At 40.2% G+C, this 19,829-nt stretch overlaps 1 protein-coding gene across 2 annotated transcripts in view; it reads left to right on the top strand.

The window, feature by feature from the left end:
- Nucleotides 1-19,829, top strand: part of TMEM163 (transmembrane protein 163) — an 88,103-nt gene that overhangs the window by 58,126 nt on the left and 10,148 nt on the right. For both annotated transcript variants that reach the window (XM_066190357.1, XM_066190358.1), the window contains one exon: nucleotides 10,091-10,187. In XM_066190357.1, the coding sequence (XP_066046454.1) occupies nucleotides 10,091-10,187 (97 nt within the window). The remainder of the gene's footprint in view (nucleotides 1-10,090; nucleotides 10,188-19,829) is intronic.

Here is a 19,829-nt window from a genome sequence, read left to right as displayed (position 1 = left end):
ACAACTGAAATTGACTGAGGCATTTAAGATGTGCAAAGAAATGTGAATGGTCCCCCTGGCTTCTCTCCTGAACCAGTTTACAAATGGCTTCAAGATTCTGCCCTTTAGTAAACATTTAGCAACTTGGTAGCTTATTGGGTTGCTGAAGCAAAGGAAGAACTTTGTTGACACTGGTTTGGCAACAGTGGTTTTTCATGTGCTCAAATAAACTCAGTAAATAGCTGTAGAAGAAATTTCTTCATAGAAGACTGGAAAAATATCTCACGAGATGTTGAACTGGCTATACAGCCAAGGGCAGCTTTTAGCTTCTGTTAAATTCAGGAATGAAGGACTTGGTTGGAGTGCAGGAGCTGTGTCTGAGGAGAAGGTGAGAGATACCAGGTAAGGAAGTATTGGAAAAACAGAATAACAAACTACATGTACACAGCCTTGTGGGAAAGCTTTGAAAACCAGAGCTTTTTCAGTACAGTTGGTTGGAAAGATCTTGCTTTTCTGTCCAGGGCAGTACAGGACCCAGTTTCTGCCTATGCCTGTGGGATCCATTGATTCTGGGATTTTTGGCTACTGGCTTTTTTATTGCAAAACCCAACTCTGTACAGCATATTTAAAACAGTGACTCTTGACAGTTGCAGCTGGTGTTTGCTATATATTATTTTGTTGATGATATCAAGTTAAATTCTGTGTTTCCCAGGAACCAGTCTGTCAACATCTTTCTTAACCCAGTGCCAGGGTAAATAGGAAACCTGACTCATAATGAACATTCTGGATTATGGCAAGAGCACAAAACACACATTTCTTATGTTTCTTTCACTGTTTTGGTGTTGTGGTTTTGTTTGTTTGTTTGCTTGGGTTTTTTCATTACGTATTTCAGACTCTGGCTATGCATTCCTTAATTACCTAATACGAAAATTAAATTGTATCACGGACTAATCATTTTAAACACACTTGTGGTGCTCTGTGTTGCCATGACATAATACATAATGAGTGCAGATATGTGCTTTTCTTTTTTTTTTTAATAAATTGGTGGAGCTGTTGTGTGAAACATGAGCAGTAATACTGAAATTACAGGAATTAAAATCTGTGATGTGGTAGACACGGGTGCAGATATCTGTCATACCTCCACCTGCTTCTGAGAAAGCTTTTTGCCAGAACAAAAGAGTCATTTTGCAAGTAGACGTTACCTAAATGCTTTGTTGTGTGCCTGTAGCTTAACTTTCATCTCTACACCTCAGCTGTGGCTGTGGATTTGATACCTTCAGGACGCTGAGCCCATTTGCCACGTGGAGAATGCCTGTCCTGGGGATTTGCTTCCTAATAGGTTCCTAAATTAGGGGGAGGAAGAACTGGTGTTCTCACCTGTTTTGACATTCAGAACACAACTGTAAGAGCTTAATCTAAGAATTTCTAATTTAGTTTCAGCTAAAAGCAATCTCTGAGAAAGATATTTGATTGCTCCTCATCAGAAATGACATGAGAAATCACAGGAGAAAATGTGATGAGACCACAAGACAGAGAGAGCCTCTTCTTCTGAAGTAATTGTAAACCTTTTCTCTCTCTTGCTCTTATTCAGATGACACCACTTGGAATATTTACCCTGGTATCTGGTCATGGGGAGCCTTGCAGAACTTATACTGAATTTATGTGCATTACAATTAGGCATATGGGGAATATGGGGATTGTGAGGTATCCTACTTTTGCACTCAAAGCTTGAAAGAATTAGAAGCCACCTTTTTTGACTGCCATACTGCAAAGTTGGGTCTGGCTCTTCTCTCTCCCTCTGATGCAAAAGGAAAGCATATTGATCTATATGGTTTCAGGGCATATGTCTCTTGGTACACAGAATTAAATAAAGCCACCCACATTTTTAGTATTTCTATTGTATTTAAATTTTCATGTGCAGATTGGCTCTGCTGTGCTGGTTAACCCAGCTAAATGAGCACTGTCTATTTAGGCAGTGTTGAATGAAAATAATCCTCTGGGTTCAGACCCAACATATCAGTCACATTGAAAAAACTGTGGATAATTTTATCTATACCATACATACGAAAGAGACTCGAAGCACAGATGGCAAAATCCGCACCTACCCACAGTTCAGGGCAAACCTCTGTGGCTGGAGGCAAAGCTCTTTTGTGATGAGTGAATGGAATACCTAAGTGATCTGGAAAAATGTCAAATGCAGGGAGCTGCAAGCAGCAAAAAGCTCAGGATCTACCTCTGCAGCTCATGTGTGGTTCTCAGGTTCCAGGGGTTTGGCCTCACACCACATTTTCCTGTCTCTCCCACAGAATGAGGCACAGTGGAGAGTTTTCAAATGGAGTGCTCACCTGTGCTTGAGTATCTGCTTTATAGGAGGAGCAGTATAGTTTCTTCTTAGCCACACTGAAAATTTCTAAACCATTCTTTCTTCTGAAATATTTGGCCAAAATTCTACACCCAGGTATAGCACTATATAGAAGCAGAGATGTCACTTGTGCTTGGATAGCTGCTTTATAGGAGGAGAAGTGTAGTTTCTTCTTAACCCCACTGAAAATTTCTAGACCATTATTTCTTCTGAAATATTTGGCCAAAATTCTACATCCAGGTACAGTGCTAGAGACAAGTTTCAGGGGTGCTTCATTAGGCTGACTTAATAGGCATCATAATTTCTCCATAAATTTGTTATCCCATATTCAGACAAAAGTAAATCAGTCAGAAACTTTGCTCTTACCCAGACAGAAATGATTGTATGCCTACAGTTGTTGTGCACGCCCCAAAAAAATCATTGCACATACAAGTTATATTAAATATGAAATAGAAAATGTATATATTTATATATTCTAAAATCTGTTTCAAAAACTGTGGCATCTGTAGACTTGGCAATGATTTTACTGGAGCTAGATCCAAAACCTGTGAAAGCCTTTCCTTTTACTTAACTGTTAGTTGATTAAGCAGGATTTGTGTGTATTGCCTAGTATTTACACACAGGCCTATGCATATAAAATCAGGGATATGATGTTTCCTGTGCTGGAATTTGATGATCACCATAAAAAAGAATATTATAGAAGTACTCAAAAGGCTTTAACTTCCAGGTTCAGGGGAATGGCAGAGTCTCTGATCATCTGCTGCAAGTGGAGGAGCAGTGCTGGAGCCAGGAGGGTGGTTGTAAGGCAGGTGTACTCCAAGTGCAGCTGCAGGGTCTGTGCAGACCCAGGAAGTAGAAAATAGGTCATGAGAGTTTTCAAACTCCCCCCAGTTGTAGAAATGTCTGTTAGCTTTTTCTGTCAGATATTCCATACCTGGAGCATCAAATTATTTATGGAGCTGTTGCCCCAGTTCAGCTGCATGATGTTAAGTATGTAAATACCCTGTTCTGCAGCAACTAGTGGAAATCCTAAGGGATAATAAAAGTTTTAGAAGGCCTGTAACACTTTCAGCATGAAATGGTTCCCTAGCAGAGCTGATCTGAGTCTCAGACATAAACAGCTTTTCCCCTCCATGTCTTTTAAGAAGTTAGACCACGTGATGTCACAACCCACTTTTCTAACACAGTAATTGAAAAATTGACTTTCAGTGGTCATTTGGACTATTAATTGTATTTTCATTATTGTGTAACCTAGTTTGGGCTTATGTTTTTATATGGTGAGAAAAAAGGAGTAGCTGTAATGATGCTGATCTGGATCCTGGCAGTTGGGAGTGGATTATGGAACGTGTGTGATGAACAGCGAGCCCACTCCATTCCTTTTAGAGTGCCTCTTAAATTGACTCTATTCCCTCCTCAGCCAGGAGCAGGCAGGTGTAAATACTCTGAACAGCTGTGATTCTGTGCAGTCTGGTGTCCAAAACGTCTTCAGGAACACTGATAACAGATAAGCTACACCAGTAGCTGATATAACAGCCTAATTGGACACAAGGAAGCTTTAGATTAGCACCAGAGCATGACAAATAGGCAGGGATCTCAAGACTGAGGCTGATATTGCATCTTTTGACTGTGTATTACCATAATATGTCACAGCGGCTAGTTCTTTTCAGAGAAAGTGCTTTAATGAGTTTAAGAGGCAGATGTTACAGATGTCAGACTTCTGGATGTCACCCTCATGAAAAATGTGGCTACGATGGTCTCAGCAATGTTTCAGAGCAGCAGCTAATGTTAGTGAAGAGCTGCGCTGTAATTTGGATGCCTGTATTTAAAGTACAGAGCTGCAGAGCTGTGGCACAGTGTGCTGGATGCTGGACAGGCCCTTCCTGCAGAGATACAGTCCCCAAAACGGAGCTGTTGCTGTCACCTGCCCCCCATTTTACACTAATGGATGTAGGCTATGAGCGCTGCCATAGCACCACTGTGAAATGAAAGCATGCCTAGCGTTGTTTAAACAGGATGACAGCCTCTCCTCTAGAGGAAATGTGGTGCAGGTTATTGCAAGTTCCAAGTTATTAATGATGGGGTAGTCAAAGAACGTAATTTGTGTTTGGTTTTGGGAAGGAAGAATGAAAACAAGAGCACCAGCAAGGCAAAGAGGTTGCAAAGGGTTCCTCTCATGTGGTTAGGCATAGAAGACAATTGAGAAAGAAGTACAGATACAGAATTAGAAAGTGAATGAATACTTCATGCTCAAAAAAATTTTCCTAACTTCTGACAGGAAAAACCTCCTGGACAATTGCCTTCCGTGTTATACCGTGTGACTTTCCCTGAATGATTCCAGACATGATATCCACTCTGTCAGCCACTAAGACTAAAATCCCTTCTAATCATGGGAAACAGGATTTAGCACTTCTACAGTTTTTATTAGAATAATTACTTTTATCTTTTTCTTTTTTTTCTTACCTAAACTGTAGAGGTTTTATTGGTGGGTTTACTCAGAGATTAAATTCTGTATCCATCATAAAACTGATTTTCTCAGCTTTGCTGAAGAAGCTCACATTACTCCTGGGCTTAGAGCTCATATTGTTCTTATTGGCCTGCAGCTCATTTTAATGTGAAGTTACAGTTCCTTGCAAAGTAATATTTTTCACCACTTCAGTGGTGAAAACAGCCTGCAGAGATTTTAACATTTCCTTTTCTGTGGGCTATTAGGAGTCATTAGTACTGAAAGATCTTGACAGAGCCTGCAGAGTTAAAGCTTTTGTGAATAAAAATTAATAGGATCACAGGATAGTGCAGGTTGGTAGGGGCCTCAGGAGGTCTCTGGCACAGAGCAGAGTGAGCTGTGAGATCAGAATAGGTCACTCACACCTTCATCCAGTCAGGTCTCCAAAACTTCCAAGGACGGAGCCTCCACGGCCTCTCTGGGAAACTGTTCCACCGTTAATCCATAGTGAAAATCTCATTTCCCTTAGGGAAATATAATGTGGTAAGATTTTTAACAATCAAGGAATTGCAGAATTAAAATAGAGTAAACCAGCTCTTGGAGGGTAACCAGAATATATGTAGAAATTAGAAGTCTTGTCTTTTATTTACGGCATCGTGGCTGCCAGAGAACTGGGTGAGGAACTGAAGCTTGTTTAGATGGCAGCTTTGCAAATGTGAGAATAGAGCTTCTATCTCAAGAGTATGAAAATGAATATGAATACAAATATGAATACAGAATATGAATACAAATCCTAGTGGTTTTTACAATGACTTTTTTTTCCAGTTCTTTTTGTCATGTTTACTCCTGTAGTTCAGCTGAAATGATCAAAATATTTTCTATGAACAAGGCAGGTAATCTTGATACCAGAATGGAAATTTTTACAGTGAGAACAATCAATCACTGGAACAACCTCCCCAGGGATGTGGCAGAGTCTTCACTGTGGACAGTTTTCAAGAGGCAGTTGGACAGGGTGCTAGAGAATCTCATCTAGGCTCCCCTTTCCTGTGAAAGGTTGGTCCAGATGACATTTGGAGGTTCCTTCCATCCTGGGCTCTTCTGTTTTTCTGGGAGCCTCTCTACTTTGGTAAAAGTAATAAACATCCCCGCCCCAAATAACCCGTATAATCAAAAAGGGTCAACTAATCTGGGACACTGCAAGGAATGAAACAGGTGGGAGAATAGTGCAGTACTTCATGAGAAGGTTAGGGCTTTAATATTGCATTATAATTTCATCATACATTAACAAAATTAGGGAGTAATTAGACTGCTACTGACAAACTTTTATTCCACATGGTGTCATCATGGTTCAGGCATTAGTTTAATGGACTTGAAGCGTGGTGGTAAAATAGTTTCCTGACTGTAACAGAGAAACCATCAAGTGCATGAGAGCCTTTTTCCTCCCCACTGCCCCTAAACAACTCTCTATGAGCCTCTAGGAGAAAGTTAACACATTTTTGCAGATTGTATTCATGTGCATCACTAATTTTTCTCTGAATCTTTAATTCTGTTTTACTGCCTTTGACTTGAGAGGAGTTATTACCAAGGGCTTCACTGCAAACCCCCAGTGGTACTGTGCTGCTGTAAAGATTTGCCAGAAAGAGAATGGGATGATAATTGAGAAGTTGAGAAAGATATTTTCTCAGTAATAATTGAGAAAGAAAAGCTCTTGCATTGGCTATTTCATAGCAGTCAGTTGATATGAGAAAAACTCAATTTCCAGTCACCCTCGTGTAGCTTTTCCAGATCACTTTTGAGGTAATTTATACCAGAGCTTGTTACTCAGCATATATGCATAATTTCATTACTATTGTCAATTTATTTTTTATAAAATGTTACCAAACAAGTAGCTGAGAATCTCTTCCATCAATCTGACTGCTGCTTACCTGGAGGAGCAGCCTCTTTGTCTGAAAGGGATCAACTCTTGGAAAGGGTGTTTAGTGTGGCAAGACCATGCTGAAGGTAAAATCCCTTCATTATGTTGAAGATTAATCACCACGGAAATCTGAGTGAGATTAATCTCTAATTCTGTGTTGGAAACATTACAGAAATTTTTAGTCTTATTACTACCTGTAGGGAATTATAACAAAGAATTTCAAACTGTAAGGTAGAATTAAGGCTAAGTCCAGGAATTAGGAGGCTGTTCTGCTGCATCTGCTAAATGCAAATGAATTGGTTCGTTGGACTTACTCTACTTAGGAAATTAATTTTATGATAAAATGAGGGGAAAAAGTGCAAACTTACTAATAGCAGCTTGAAAATTGACAGTTTGTGGAGATGGAAGCCCCTGAATCTCAGTGCTACCTGCTTAAAAGCCCTTGACTTATGCAAAGCAACAAAATTTTGATTAGGGAAAAGAATATCAGGTGCTTACAGTGATTGATTTCCTTTTCTGGTTTCCTTATGAGTTGTGAGAATTTGTCATCAAAATGAAGAACTGTGTCTATTAGAGCTCCACACGGGGAATATGTGATGGAACGGGTGAGGTGGCAGCTGTGTGTGCTGTAATGCAGTTACACTGATCTGCTTCTGATGGGTGTGAGTGCAAATATCCAGGGCTGCTGTAATACAAAATGGGTATTTATAGGGCTGTAAAAATATATAAATGGCTTGTATGTGGGTTGTAATCCTGCTTTCAAGGAAGTATCTTCTGAAAATTGTCAAGATGTATTGCTGCCAGAATCAAGCTTTAGTTTTCAGGATTTATACAGGTGTCTGAATTCCACTAGAAATGAGCTAGCAGTGACCAAAGCTCCAAAGCTGTGTAAAAGCTTTGATTGTTTTGAGAGTCTAAATAATTTCACTCTTAATGCCTGAGGCTGCAGTGCAACCAATTTAACAGAGTGTTTCATCTGTGACAAAATAATATTGACAATTTGATGGAACTGATGAGATCATTTCTAATACAATGAATTACACTTCGTATTGTCTTTTGGAATGTCCCATACAAATACTGCCTTAAAAACACAGCAAGAAGTATCTTGGGCAGATCATGATCAGCTACCAACACCTACAGCAAACTAAAGAAGACTTGGTGGTTTCAGTGTTAAGTCTGTAATATTATCTAGTAGTTTTAATTACTCTTGCATTCCAAATTCCATTTCTTTAAGAAAAAAACCCAACTTTGGAAGTTAGAGCTGTAGTTGAGTTAAAAGTTGGTTGTTGCCTGGATATCAGAGAGATGCCCTCCCCTTGTCCTTTCTGAATTAGTCTTTTATTTTTCAAACTGTACTGCATCCTGAAAGATTCCAGAAAACTTATTGTTTCTGAAAACCAGATAAAGATTTTCCATTGTGTTTTAAAATGTTTTGACTAAGTCTTCTCTCTTCCTCCTTCCTTTTAGATGCAGTTTATTACATGGGAGATTCCAGATTCATGCATTCTTCATTAGAGCTTTTCCGCTGCCTGTCAAACCTGTGGCAATCAATTATTTTGCTTTACAGATCAATTATAACTATAATGATTTAGTAGATACTGAGTGGGAACCTCTGACTCTAACTCAGGTAGAAATGGCTGTAAAATAAGGACATGATCTTCAATAGGTGCTGGAGGTGCAAGTCAAGGGTTAGACAAAGCTATCAGGGCTGTCTTTAAATCCTTCTCCATGTTATCAGTCCACCTTCGCTTCTGTATAACTCCTCTTTCACCAGTTTTTGTGGGTGCTTCTGAGTTGATTTAAACCCGTTTAGAAATGGCAGTTTGTTCGTCTAATTTAATTGAATGCCATTAATGAAATTGCATTTGCCAAGCAGCTTGGCACCAACACCCTTGGTGTGCAGTTGGAAACACTCTTCAGTTACACAGCAGTGATTGTTAGCAGATGGAAGTGAGCTGGCTTGTGTCAAAATTTTTGTGGTCTGGTACAGTGAAAGTGGAGCATGCTCACAATAACCAATTGCAACTTGTTTATTACGTACTACGGTTTCTCGGATTGATTTTTGTAGGTTTGTTATTTTTTAGATCTGTAGTTGAATTCTGCATGATTTGCAGTAGTTAGAAATTATTTCTTTCTAGCAAATGAGATTAAAAGAAGACATTGTGCAGTGTTGTGTTTTAGTGGGTTTGCAGATAAATCAATACACTCAAGAAGACAAAAACCATGGGGTGTTTTTGCTTAAAGTACTATACTCATGAATTTTGCATGGCTGTGGATTCCAAAAGCCAGCATGTAATGGAGAAGCTAGGCTTGCTAAATATGACTACTGAATGCTGATTCAAACCTCAGACTGCATTTCTGTCTGCTATTAATACCCTTGTCACTGTTGTTATCATCTTCCTTTCTTCTATCCACTTTAGCTATTTCTGGGTAAGTAGGTGGATGGGAATTCTTTTGCCACAGTAAAAATGAGCTGGAGAATAAGAGGAACAAATCAAGATTGCTGAAGTTGTTGTGTATCTGCTGGCAAATATGCAAAATATTTGCTGTTAGACTTGGCTGGTTGGCAAGTTCACAGACGTAACCCCAAACTCTGATTTATTTGGGAACAAAATCCAGCCAGTGGTCAGGGCATTCCCCTTAGGGAATATTTGCCTGTGTTCCTCAGAAGTGTGCAGGGTATAAAAGATGTGCTGGGGGAAAGGGATGGTGATTCAACAGGCACCACAGGAAATGTGATCCACAGTTTTCAGCTCACAGATTTGGGGCCGTGTTGGTTGAAGCCTGTTGGGGGTGTTAGAAAAGCTTGTCTTTCAGAAAAGGCTTTCATATTAAATGTCAGCATACCCTTGCAGGAAGTTCATGTGTCTTATGTCAAGCTGGCCTTAGGCAAGTCAGCTTTTGTGGACCAGTTCCCCAGTTACATCATGCCTGACTGGGGAGGAAAGAGGAGGAAACAGCTGCTCCAGGTTCTGTTATGCTACTGACCACATTTACCAAATATCTCTGCTGGCTTGGTAAAGAGAATGAAGTTCCCTTCATTATTTCTAATGGGAGATCCTAGCAAAACAAACAAACACAGAGAAACAGTCCTTCTTTAGAGGACTCTGTGATAAATCATCAGGAGCAGAACTGGCAGGTCTTTCTCTCTGAAACATCAGAGAAAGAAACATCATCTGGTATGCCCTGTCTTCTCATACATAATCTAGGTTTTAAGAATGGGAGAGGAACTGGATGTTTCATTCTGTTCTTTAATTTAAGCCTCTATGTTTAGCTCCTTAAGACATTTTTTTTATTATTAATATTCTCTCCCCCTCTGTTACCCTGGAAGAGTTGGCAACTTATATGTTCTTAATACTTCTTTGTATTTTTCTCTATTTTTTTTCCCCAGGGCTTGCGTTATCTTGGGTGTCATATTCCTCCTGTCATCTATATGTATTGTGATCAAAGCCATCCACGATCTTGCAAAGAGGGTGCTTCCAGAAGTGGTAAGGTGATTCATGTTCTTTTAAATGTTCTCTTTATTCCCTGCCCCGCCAGTGGGACTGAGAAGTGCCAGTGTCTCCTTTCAACAGCCCCACTGAACTCTGTGAAGCTCTAACAGGTGCATTTCCTGCCTGGCTGCACATACTGGCCCATGTCTTCCCGCAGTATTTTTTACTTTTGTGATGGAGTCTAGTCTGCTTCTGGAGTTTAATTATGGGTTTTTATAGGTTTGACCCCAGATCTCTCTCAGTGTAACCCCTTAAAGTGCTTCTACACTGGACTGTGGGAACTCACCTACAGAGAGGAGTCCTCTCTGGGCTTAATGAACGTACTTGAATTTTATGAGAAGAATGTTTCCACAGTTTACTGCTCCAGTGGCTTCAGTATTTTATTTTCAGTGTGGAAAAAATGTATTTTTGGATTATATTTTAATGTCTTCCAGCTCTTGCCTCCAACTCCAGAGTCATGTACGTGTAGCAGGGATGAAACAGGTGAGGGGAGCATGCTGGGTGAGTGAGCTGAGCTGGCTTTTAGACTGACTCACCGTGGAGCATCACAAAGGGCTTCTCTCCTGCTCTCTGCTTTCTTTTGGCTGTGGAAGCAAAGCCCTACCTGGCCTGTAGAGCAGCTCTCCCCAGTGGCCTTTCTCTCAGCTCTGCTCTGGCCTGTCCTGCTTGCTTCCTTTCAGGCTATTAACTTCTACTCATCTTAACAAGCTGCTCACTGGGAAAAACATTTGGCAGTGGTTCCACTCCCACAGGACTCTTCCTAATGTGCTCAAACAAAATGAGGCTTCAATTCAGTTGTTGTGTGCACAACCTCAGAGCTTTGTCTGCAGCCTTTGTGAAGTTTGGTCTGGTTGTGTGTTCAGCCCTTCACGTCAAGGATTCACCCTGCCAAGCGCCATTCTCAACACAGCACCGCACAGAAACCAAAACTTCCTTTCAACCAGGAGATGGAGGCAGAGCTGGAAAATAAAAAAGCCAAAATGGAATTCCATCTGTTACCCACTGGTAGCAGTGCAGATGACCTACTGGGTCCTGTGTTCTCATGGAAACTTGCAAGAGGCTGGGCAATTCCAGGAGCCTATTTTCAGTAGTTTATTGAAATCTGGCTGAAGATGAGTAGCCCGTGACTTAGCGCGTTACTGAATCACAACCAGGTGCATTGTTTGACTGCAGGTGATTCATGTTCTCTTTGCATTTTGCTTGCCCTCTTTTCCCGTCCTCATAATTTCCTGCCTCCTCAGCTTTGCCAGCATTACAGCACATGGAGTTCACCAGCCTGGTTCTGTCAAAATGATCTGGGTTAACTTAAACACTTTCAGTAGCTGGTTCTTAAACCCAACCAAAACATTTTGACAGAACTGGGTTGGGAGGTGAGCACGTGCCAGTGATGCTGAAGAGGAGGCAGACGAGGGTGAGGGGAGACCCTGCTGTGATGGTCAGCTAAGGGCAGCTTCTTAACTTGTCTGTACCCAAACAGTGCCAACTGGGTACAGCTTGACTTCTGTTTAGTGAGAAAATGAAATATATAGTCCTGACTCAGTGAAGGAGAAGGGAAAAGGGAGGATACAACCATAATTAAAACCCTCATTTTGGTGAATTTCTGGTAGTGTATATCAGATTAACTTGTATATCTCCATCTAATTCATTGTGGGCAAATTCTCTAATAATTCTATCAGTAGGAACAAAAATTTAAAAGTTTCTTCATCTATATCTCACTCTTTCATTATTACAACTTTCATCTACAGGAGCAGGCTCTATTTCTGACATGGGGAGAAAAGTCTCGTATTTGGATTTTGAACATTTTTTATGATTTGCAGGCATATTGTACTTCCTCATTTTTAATGTCTTTAAATGCAAAAGTTCGGGGAAAAAACGGAATCAGAAAAAATGGAATCAGATCCCATTACATTTTCAGTGTCCTGTAAGAATGATTTGTACAGATCCCTTTTGTCACAGGCTGCCTTGGATTCAGTTTCCTGTGCTGAATCTGTGTCAAGCAGGTAGAATTTAGAGTGGGTAACTGCTGACATTTGACACAGTATCAGGGTACTGATGGATTATCTTCCTCCTGTGACTGTTCTCACTCACTTGCACTCAAGTACTACCAAAATTTGAAGCATGTGTCTGGCAAGGCTCAGGCTGTGGATGACTGGTGGCAGGGTAAAAGCCACATGCACACACCTAAAGGATTTTCATGCCTGGCAACTCTGTCTGGAATGTAGATTGGAGCATGGGATGAAAAGAGATGGTACTTTTGTTCAATGTCTCCTAAACGGCATGGCAAGGATTTTAATTTCAAAGCCTTTCAGTACATCTCCCTGTGCGAAACTGATTCAGCAAGGGTTGTGTGGCAGGTGAAATATCTCTGTGCAAAGTCAGAATAAGTGAAAAATGGGAATGCTCAGAGGACAGCACCACGGCTGCAAGTCATGGCCAGTGAGGTATAATGCCTAAGGGTTGCCAACATTAAAAATAATTGGGGGAAGAGGATGTTGCTGAATAGAAACCTTTCCAGTTGCCCTAGCTGTGCCTGACCGTGATGCTGATTTTCAGTTGCTCCCTTAGCTGCTCTAAACAGAAATGTTCTTCCCAGTTGTTTGGGTCTTTTTTCGTTGATAGTGTTCCCAGGAAAGTTGCACCTGCCCAGGCCATATCATCAGTATCTGAGCAGAGGGGAAATCTGCTCAAACGACGTCAGTAGGACGCAGAAGTTTCTGCCTCTGCTCCTTCATCCAAAGTGCTGTCTTCTACTTCTTGGCCCACTGATGAACTAATTGCTAGTGATACTAATCTCTGTAGTATCTTACCATGTAATTTGGCTTTAATATATGGATATATATCTGGAAAAATAACAGAACAATGTTTTCTGTTAGTAGTTTTCTGCATAGCAGTGAAGTAACCAGTTCTGCATCAAAATAGTGACCTGAAATACATTCTGGTGGTGTTATCTGTCCTACTGGGATATGATATTAACTTGCTATCCTGAGACCAGGGAATTATCCTTGTGGTGTGAGCAAGAACAGAACATTAAGACCAAGGAAAGGTAGTGTAACTCCACTGGAGTCCCAAACTGGAATAAAACCAGGGTGTAGAGCTCAGCACTAGGTTAAGAGGATCTGTGCCTCAACAGATGTTTCACATGTGAGTCAGAGTCGCATGATTTTTTTGTTGTTGTTCAGTTTACATCCTTATTGCTCTTTATTGCAGCAAAGGTCATTTAAGATGTGGGCAATTTTTAAAGCATCCTTTGAAATTTTAGCTGTGTGACTTCAGTCTTAAGGGAGATAATGTGGCAAAAAACCCCAACTGGAAAATGTTGCTCTCGGTGTTCAGATGCTGAACACAAAGTTGGTACTGTCAGCCCTGCACATGGAGATGGTTTGGAATGCATTGCTCTACGTGGGAGATTCAAGATTAACCTAATGATAATAATAACGCTAAGCAGCATGACTGACTGCATTGTTCTCACAGCTATGAAGTCTCTTTTTATGTCTTAATTTCTGGTAAACTTCAGGAACTTTGTAATAATTTCTCTGAGTTCATTTTAAATTGCAGACGTTTTGGAGAAAATAGTATGATATGGACAAGTTTAATTTTAGAAATTAAACAGACTGGGTAATCTGCTTGCTAATTGTAAAGAACTATGACTAAAATCCTAAAAGCAGAGTCAATAACTTTTGAATAATACTGGATCAATTATAGGAAGTTTGTTGTATTTCTTGTTGCATATGAGGTACGCTGGTTATGTATCTGTCAGCTCTTAATATGAACATAGCAAAAAAATTATTTTTAAAGATTTTATGATTTCTGTTATGTAGAGATTCTGTTGTTCTTAAAGTGAATTTTGAAAGAATTGCTTTAATGAAAATATTAGCAATAAGAGAAAAATATAAAAATCACATGTTTAAGAAATAATTTGAAGTACTTTTTCACATGTTTTGAACAGATATTCTTTTACTTATGTGGACACTTAGAAACAGTCTTTGGTATTGTTGTCATTTCATATGATGATTTCAGGTGCAGGTCCAGCAATCCTCAGCAGGATTCAGAGAACCAGGAGGAGAATGACAGGTTTACTGCACATTAAATGGCATTTCCAGTTTGACTTCCCCAATCTGTGAGGGGCTTAAATGTCCACAGATCCTTGTTAGACTGCAGAGAGGTGCTGCTCAGTTTACATAGTTAGCTCAGTCAGGCTTTTCCAGTCACCCATCTGAATTCTCTTTTATTCCATGCTGAATGTAATTTTGTTGAAATCCTGTGAATGACAGCACTCCTGATCTGCACTGGCAGAGGAGAGAGGACAATTAGAGCTCCTGACTTTCTGCATTTCTTAATATTGCTTCTGCCTTCCTTTTCTGCTTGTTTGTTTTACCTCTTGCTGCATCTCAAGTAAAAATGAACAATAGGTAGTGTTGTGTCTTGACACAAGCTTTCAGCACAGGCAGTGATTTTGTAATTCTTCTGAATGCCTCAAAACCCTGGGAAACACAGAAATAGTGTATTTCTCGTTTTGCTGCCTTAGCTTGATATGCTAAGGGCTGTAGTTAACTTTGGCATAGCCTGTAAGGCAGGATATGAATGACTAGGTAGATTAATTAGTTTAAAATAACTTGGATGAGTTTAATGGTAAGTGTTTGGAATTTTGACTTTGGTGTGTGTGTTTCCCACATGCAACAGCAGCCATGGCTCTACTTGCCCAAAAGGCCCAAATTTGGTCTCCAGTGACTTTTGTCATGCCTTTGTTTTTAATTTTATCTCCATCTTTAGAAGATTTAACCAAGGAAGCCTGGAGAGCTCACAGAAGTCAAAGGATAGAGGGTCACCAGGGATTTATGCAACACGTTCAATTTTGCAAATTACTGTTTAGCACTGAATTGATATTTTTAGAGAACTTTAACTGTAGATTTCATTTCCTGCAGTTAGCAGCAAGTCTAGAAATTGTCATTATTAGGTAAACTTAGGGTTTTCCCTTTGCACAGGACTTTATATTTATATTATAATTAAAAAGAAGCCTGCCCTGAAAAATTATATTCTGTGTCAGGAGAGTTGGCCAGACAATTAATTATACACTTACTATATAATTCTGTATTTGTATTAATTATACCTCTCTTAACTGTGGGGAAAAGTTCACTTTCAAGCAACTGAGAATGTGTATTAATCCTCAGTGTTCAAAACACAATCCCTTCTGCCAGTGTTTCTGGTATTTGTGATGTCGAGCAGCGTTCTTCAACAATGATCCATAGAATGGTGTATGCTTTGAAATCCGTTATTGAATGAAGTCATGAATTTCAGGGTTGACGGTAAGGTAGATGTAGGAGAAATATTGCAACTGAAGGGATCTCTTTGTCCAAGAGGGCTGGAAAACGCCAGTGTTGAATACGTGCACTGAAAAGGGGAACGGATCTTTTTCCTCCCACATTTTTGTGGAGTTTTACGTTACTTTTTGCGAGCATTAAAAAACGTGTGATGGGTCTCTGATTCCTGGAGAGAGGAGTAAATGAGGAGAACTGAGTTTTCATGTTACTGCCAGAGGGGATTTTTCTGCCATGTAACCTCGCCTCAGATTTGTGGAGATGCTTCATTTTCCTTTGGAGGCAAATTTGGGTGTGGGAGGGGAGACAGTTTCTGCCTGTGCCAACACGTACGCGCCCGTTGCTTCATTGAGCTGAGACCTCCATTCTCACTTGCCTGGAAATATTTTTAATTAAAGCTTCCTCATTTTAAGAATTTAGAGATGTGATGACATTTTCCACTTGCCTTGGAACACATTGGTTTGGAAGGAAATCTTGCCGTTTCTCTCCTACTCTTGTATCTCCAGAATGCTTCAGTTTTTGGGTAAGGTTCCTGTACAGGAGCTGTTCAGAGCCCACACCCTGCCCCCAGCCCTTCCCAGGATCTTTCAGTGATGCTGTCAAACTCAAAAAAGTTTGGAAATGATGGAAAAAATTATGGAAAGATTACAAAACCCAAAGAGAACAAGTTTTATACAGGAGAGAGAGAGACATGCCATTAATGTCTGGGAACATTACAGCTGCAAATTCCAGTTCTTTCTGTGTTCTTGTCCTATTTTTTATATAGCTGGGATTTTTTTTTAATTTAGTTGGGAATATTTATTCTGTATGGGTCTGCTTCATGACATGCTGCAGTTATTATTTCAGTTTCATCTCATTGATCCCTAAGGAAATATTTTTCACCATCCAGATCTTTGACTTTTTGTTCCCCCTCCCTCTTTTCCTTTTTTCCCTTTGTTCCAGCACTTGCTGAAAGCGTTAGATGAAGCAGGCCAGCTGCTCTTCTTTCTGGAGTGTTTGGAATTAAAATTTTTGGTAATTTTAGCTCTTGTTCAATACACCTGAATTAAGAAGCTAATCAGTAATTGACATTTGGAAGAGAATTTGGAAGAGAAAGTCTTTGTTTTTTGTTTACCCTTCAGGTTAATTTAAATGACTATTTCTCAGATCACCTACTTTAAGCTGGGTTTTGTTCCTACAAGTGCTGAGTGTTGAACCTAAAACAGAATAATTTCTTGTTGGATCAGAAATAATTTCCTGAGGTTCCCTTTCCCCTAGCTATAAGGTTCACAATATTTCCCTTATTGTTACTTCCAGCATTTGTTCTCCAACCTGTGTTAGCCATAATAAGATAATTCCCAGTAGGGGAAGGAATTACCATTCCTTTATTGATGTTTCAGAGAGCAATATCCACAGCCAATGCTGTCCCTGAGGATTTGGTACACACATTTCACTACAAATAGGAAGGAATAGTGATTTTGCATACTGTTGATGACATCATGTTTGGATTTCTGTGTAAATCTTAGTGATTTTTGACATTTTATTAATATATTGAGAAAGGAATCTAATAAGCCTTGAGTGTAGGTTTTGAGCACTGTGTTGTGTTTGCTTTTGCTGCTGTTAGTGCTTGCCAGCTCTGTGATAAAAAAACCCTTCATCATTTGCCCCTTTACCTTCATCATGTCAATTACTAGATATTCTTGGGTAGTCCAGATATAATTTAGACATGAATGATGTGCTTTATTTTGACCATGAAGAATTTTCAGACCTTTTCTTGTTTCTTAAAGAAGGCTCAAAAATCCCAACCCAACCGCCAGAGAAAGACTGTTTTAATTTCACCTGGGGTTGTAAATCAATATCCATTTACTATTCAGTTACTGCTTGCATTTCCCTGGGTAATCGTATAACACATGTAATGTCAATGCAGTTTGGCATTTGTCCTCATTAGTATGGCAAAGGACACTTTTTTGCAAGAGTAAGCAAGCATCATGCCATATTTGTGACATTTCCTGCAGAACAAAGAAGGAAAGATGTAATCAGTTTGTGTACAAAGGACATGCAGCCCATCTCATGTGGTGCGTCCATATTTTATACTTTTTAAATGAAATCTCTTGAAAATTTAGGCCATGTGTTATTCTATTGTATGTTATTGATTACAGCTGAAAAGGGAAAGTAGGGGTGGCACAGTGTAGCTTTGTGAGTTCTAATTGATCTATTGGTTTAACAGTTTAAAATAAATGTATCATAAACATATATTCAACAATGTCAGCAGTTGGATTATATGCCAGTAGCAACATAACAAATAACACTTATGAGTGTACACACATATGTCCTTATACACGTTTCCCTGTATATTTCTAAGCCTCATATATATTGCTTGCCATTTCAAATCAAAGCCTCATATACATTAATTATACATTAGAATCCTGCTTTATAATTGTTATTTCTGTGTATGGCTTGGAGTTTGGCCTAAAATGCATGTGCTTCTTGCAGGTTGTTGAGAATGTTGTGGATCCTTGAATTGAAGAGTAGGCCAGGGTTAGGGCAAAGGTGTCAGCTGCACGTCATTCTTGGCTCAGGTGGAAAGCCTCATTTCCAGATTTTACCACATGGTGATAAGAAAGAAAAGCTGGTGGCTGCTCCCCACTTGGTGGGTGATGTGGAGTCCATTGCTGGTCTTGGCTCCCTGCTCGTCAGAAAAATCAGTCTCGCTCTTCTGGGGGTGGACAAATGCAATTTGAATTTATGTTCCATGACTTGGATGTTAAAACAATGTGGGTGAATTATGGGGGAACGGGAAACATGACTGATCTAATAGTTAAGCAGACTCCTTTGCCGGACTCCTAAGGTCACCTAAGAGAGTTCTCTGCAGCCCCAGTGCCTCAGTTCCCAGCCCCCGTGCCTTGCCATGGCATTCAGCACACTCTGTCTTTGTTATCTGCTTCTTGAAAAAGCGTTCTGTGCTGTGGAATTGCTTTGTCACACCAAAGACAAGTTTAAACATTCATAAGATTTTTTTTTTTTTTTTTTGGTACTAATAATAGATGTTTGTATCTCCATGTGAAGAGACTGTCTCCTGCTTGAGTCAGAGACTGGGCTGTTGGTTTGTTTTTCTGACAGCAAAGTGCAATGAAAACTCATCCCTTTTGAAGTTTGCTAGTCAGAGGGACCCCTGGCTTCCCAGGAGCTCCCTTTAGACTGAGTACATAAACTATTTATTACTTGGGAGAAAGTGTGAAGGAGATTTGGACTTTTTTGTGGTTTTTTTTTTTTTTTTAAGTGTTTGTATTAGAAACATCTCTGTTGCTCTATATAGTAACATAATCCTTCAGGGAAGGAAGAGGGAGCCCTTTGTGACTGAGTGACATGTTCTGCAGAGGGGCTTTTAGTGATCCCAGTGTGCCCAGATGATTTGGCAGCTGCTGGGGGAGCAGGAGGCTGTGGGAAGCATGTGAAGGTAGGGATGGGGAGCAGGGTGGGAGCAGAACCTGGCTGGTGCTGGCGAGGATGGTCACCAATCACCTGGACTGGAGAAGGGTCATTGCTGGGATCCAGGAGACAGATGGTGAGTTGCAGAGATGGGCAAAATTAATATTTAACAACACAAACTCAGCTCAGTTTGGGCCAGCCATGACTTCTCTCCTGCCAACACCATCTGTAGCATTCCAGAAACACATCCCTACCTCCTCAGCCAAGACGAGCCAGGCTCAGCAGAGCAGAGGCAAAACACTGTGAGACACCAGGTTCGCTGGAAAGGGAAAAAATGGCATGAAAAAGGCAGTTCCAGTAACTCCCAGCTCCTGCAGGAGTGTGGAGGAACTTTTGGCTGGTTCACAGAGGATGCCAAGGAGAGGGCAGGGGAGTGGAAGGAAGCCTGCAGCTGTTGGGGTGGGAGAAGGAGCTTGTTCTGGGATGAGTGACCAAGGAAGGACAGAGCTTCCTCCCATACCAGTGAATGTCTTTTGACTCCACACTGTACAAAGCAGCTGAAATGAGAATTTTTACATCTCAGACTGTAACTAAAGGAGAATGGGCAGAGAGGAGCTGGTAGAAATAATATGTGAAGTCAGGGCAAAGTTTTAGGGCCAGAATTAGCAATATGCATTCTAAGGAAAGATTAGGAACACAAATCAGCTATAACTTAGTTACTGGGCTGGGAATTGGTTTAGAATATTTCTACCTAATAAGCCAAGCACTGAAGAATCCGTTGTGAGATTTTTTATTTTTTTACTTTCTACAACAGATTCAGGAAGAGATCAAAGTTGCAACATAAAAACCAACAAACTTTTTCTTAAGCCATAAGATTACTGCTGCTTTTGGTGAAATCCTTGAAAGCAGGGAC

The sequence above is a fragment of the Chamaea fasciata genome, unplaced genomic scaffold (genome assembly GCF_029207755.1).
Source record: "Chamaea fasciata isolate MVZ Bird 193981 ecotype frontalis unplaced genomic scaffold, bChaFas1.0.hap1 SCAF_8, whole genome shotgun sequence".
Lineage (NCBI taxonomy): Eukaryota > Metazoa > Chordata > Aves > Passeriformes > Sylviidae > Chamaea > Chamaea fasciata.
Note: the sequence above shows the minus strand (reverse complement) of the source record. Positions and strands in the feature narration are given on the sequence as shown.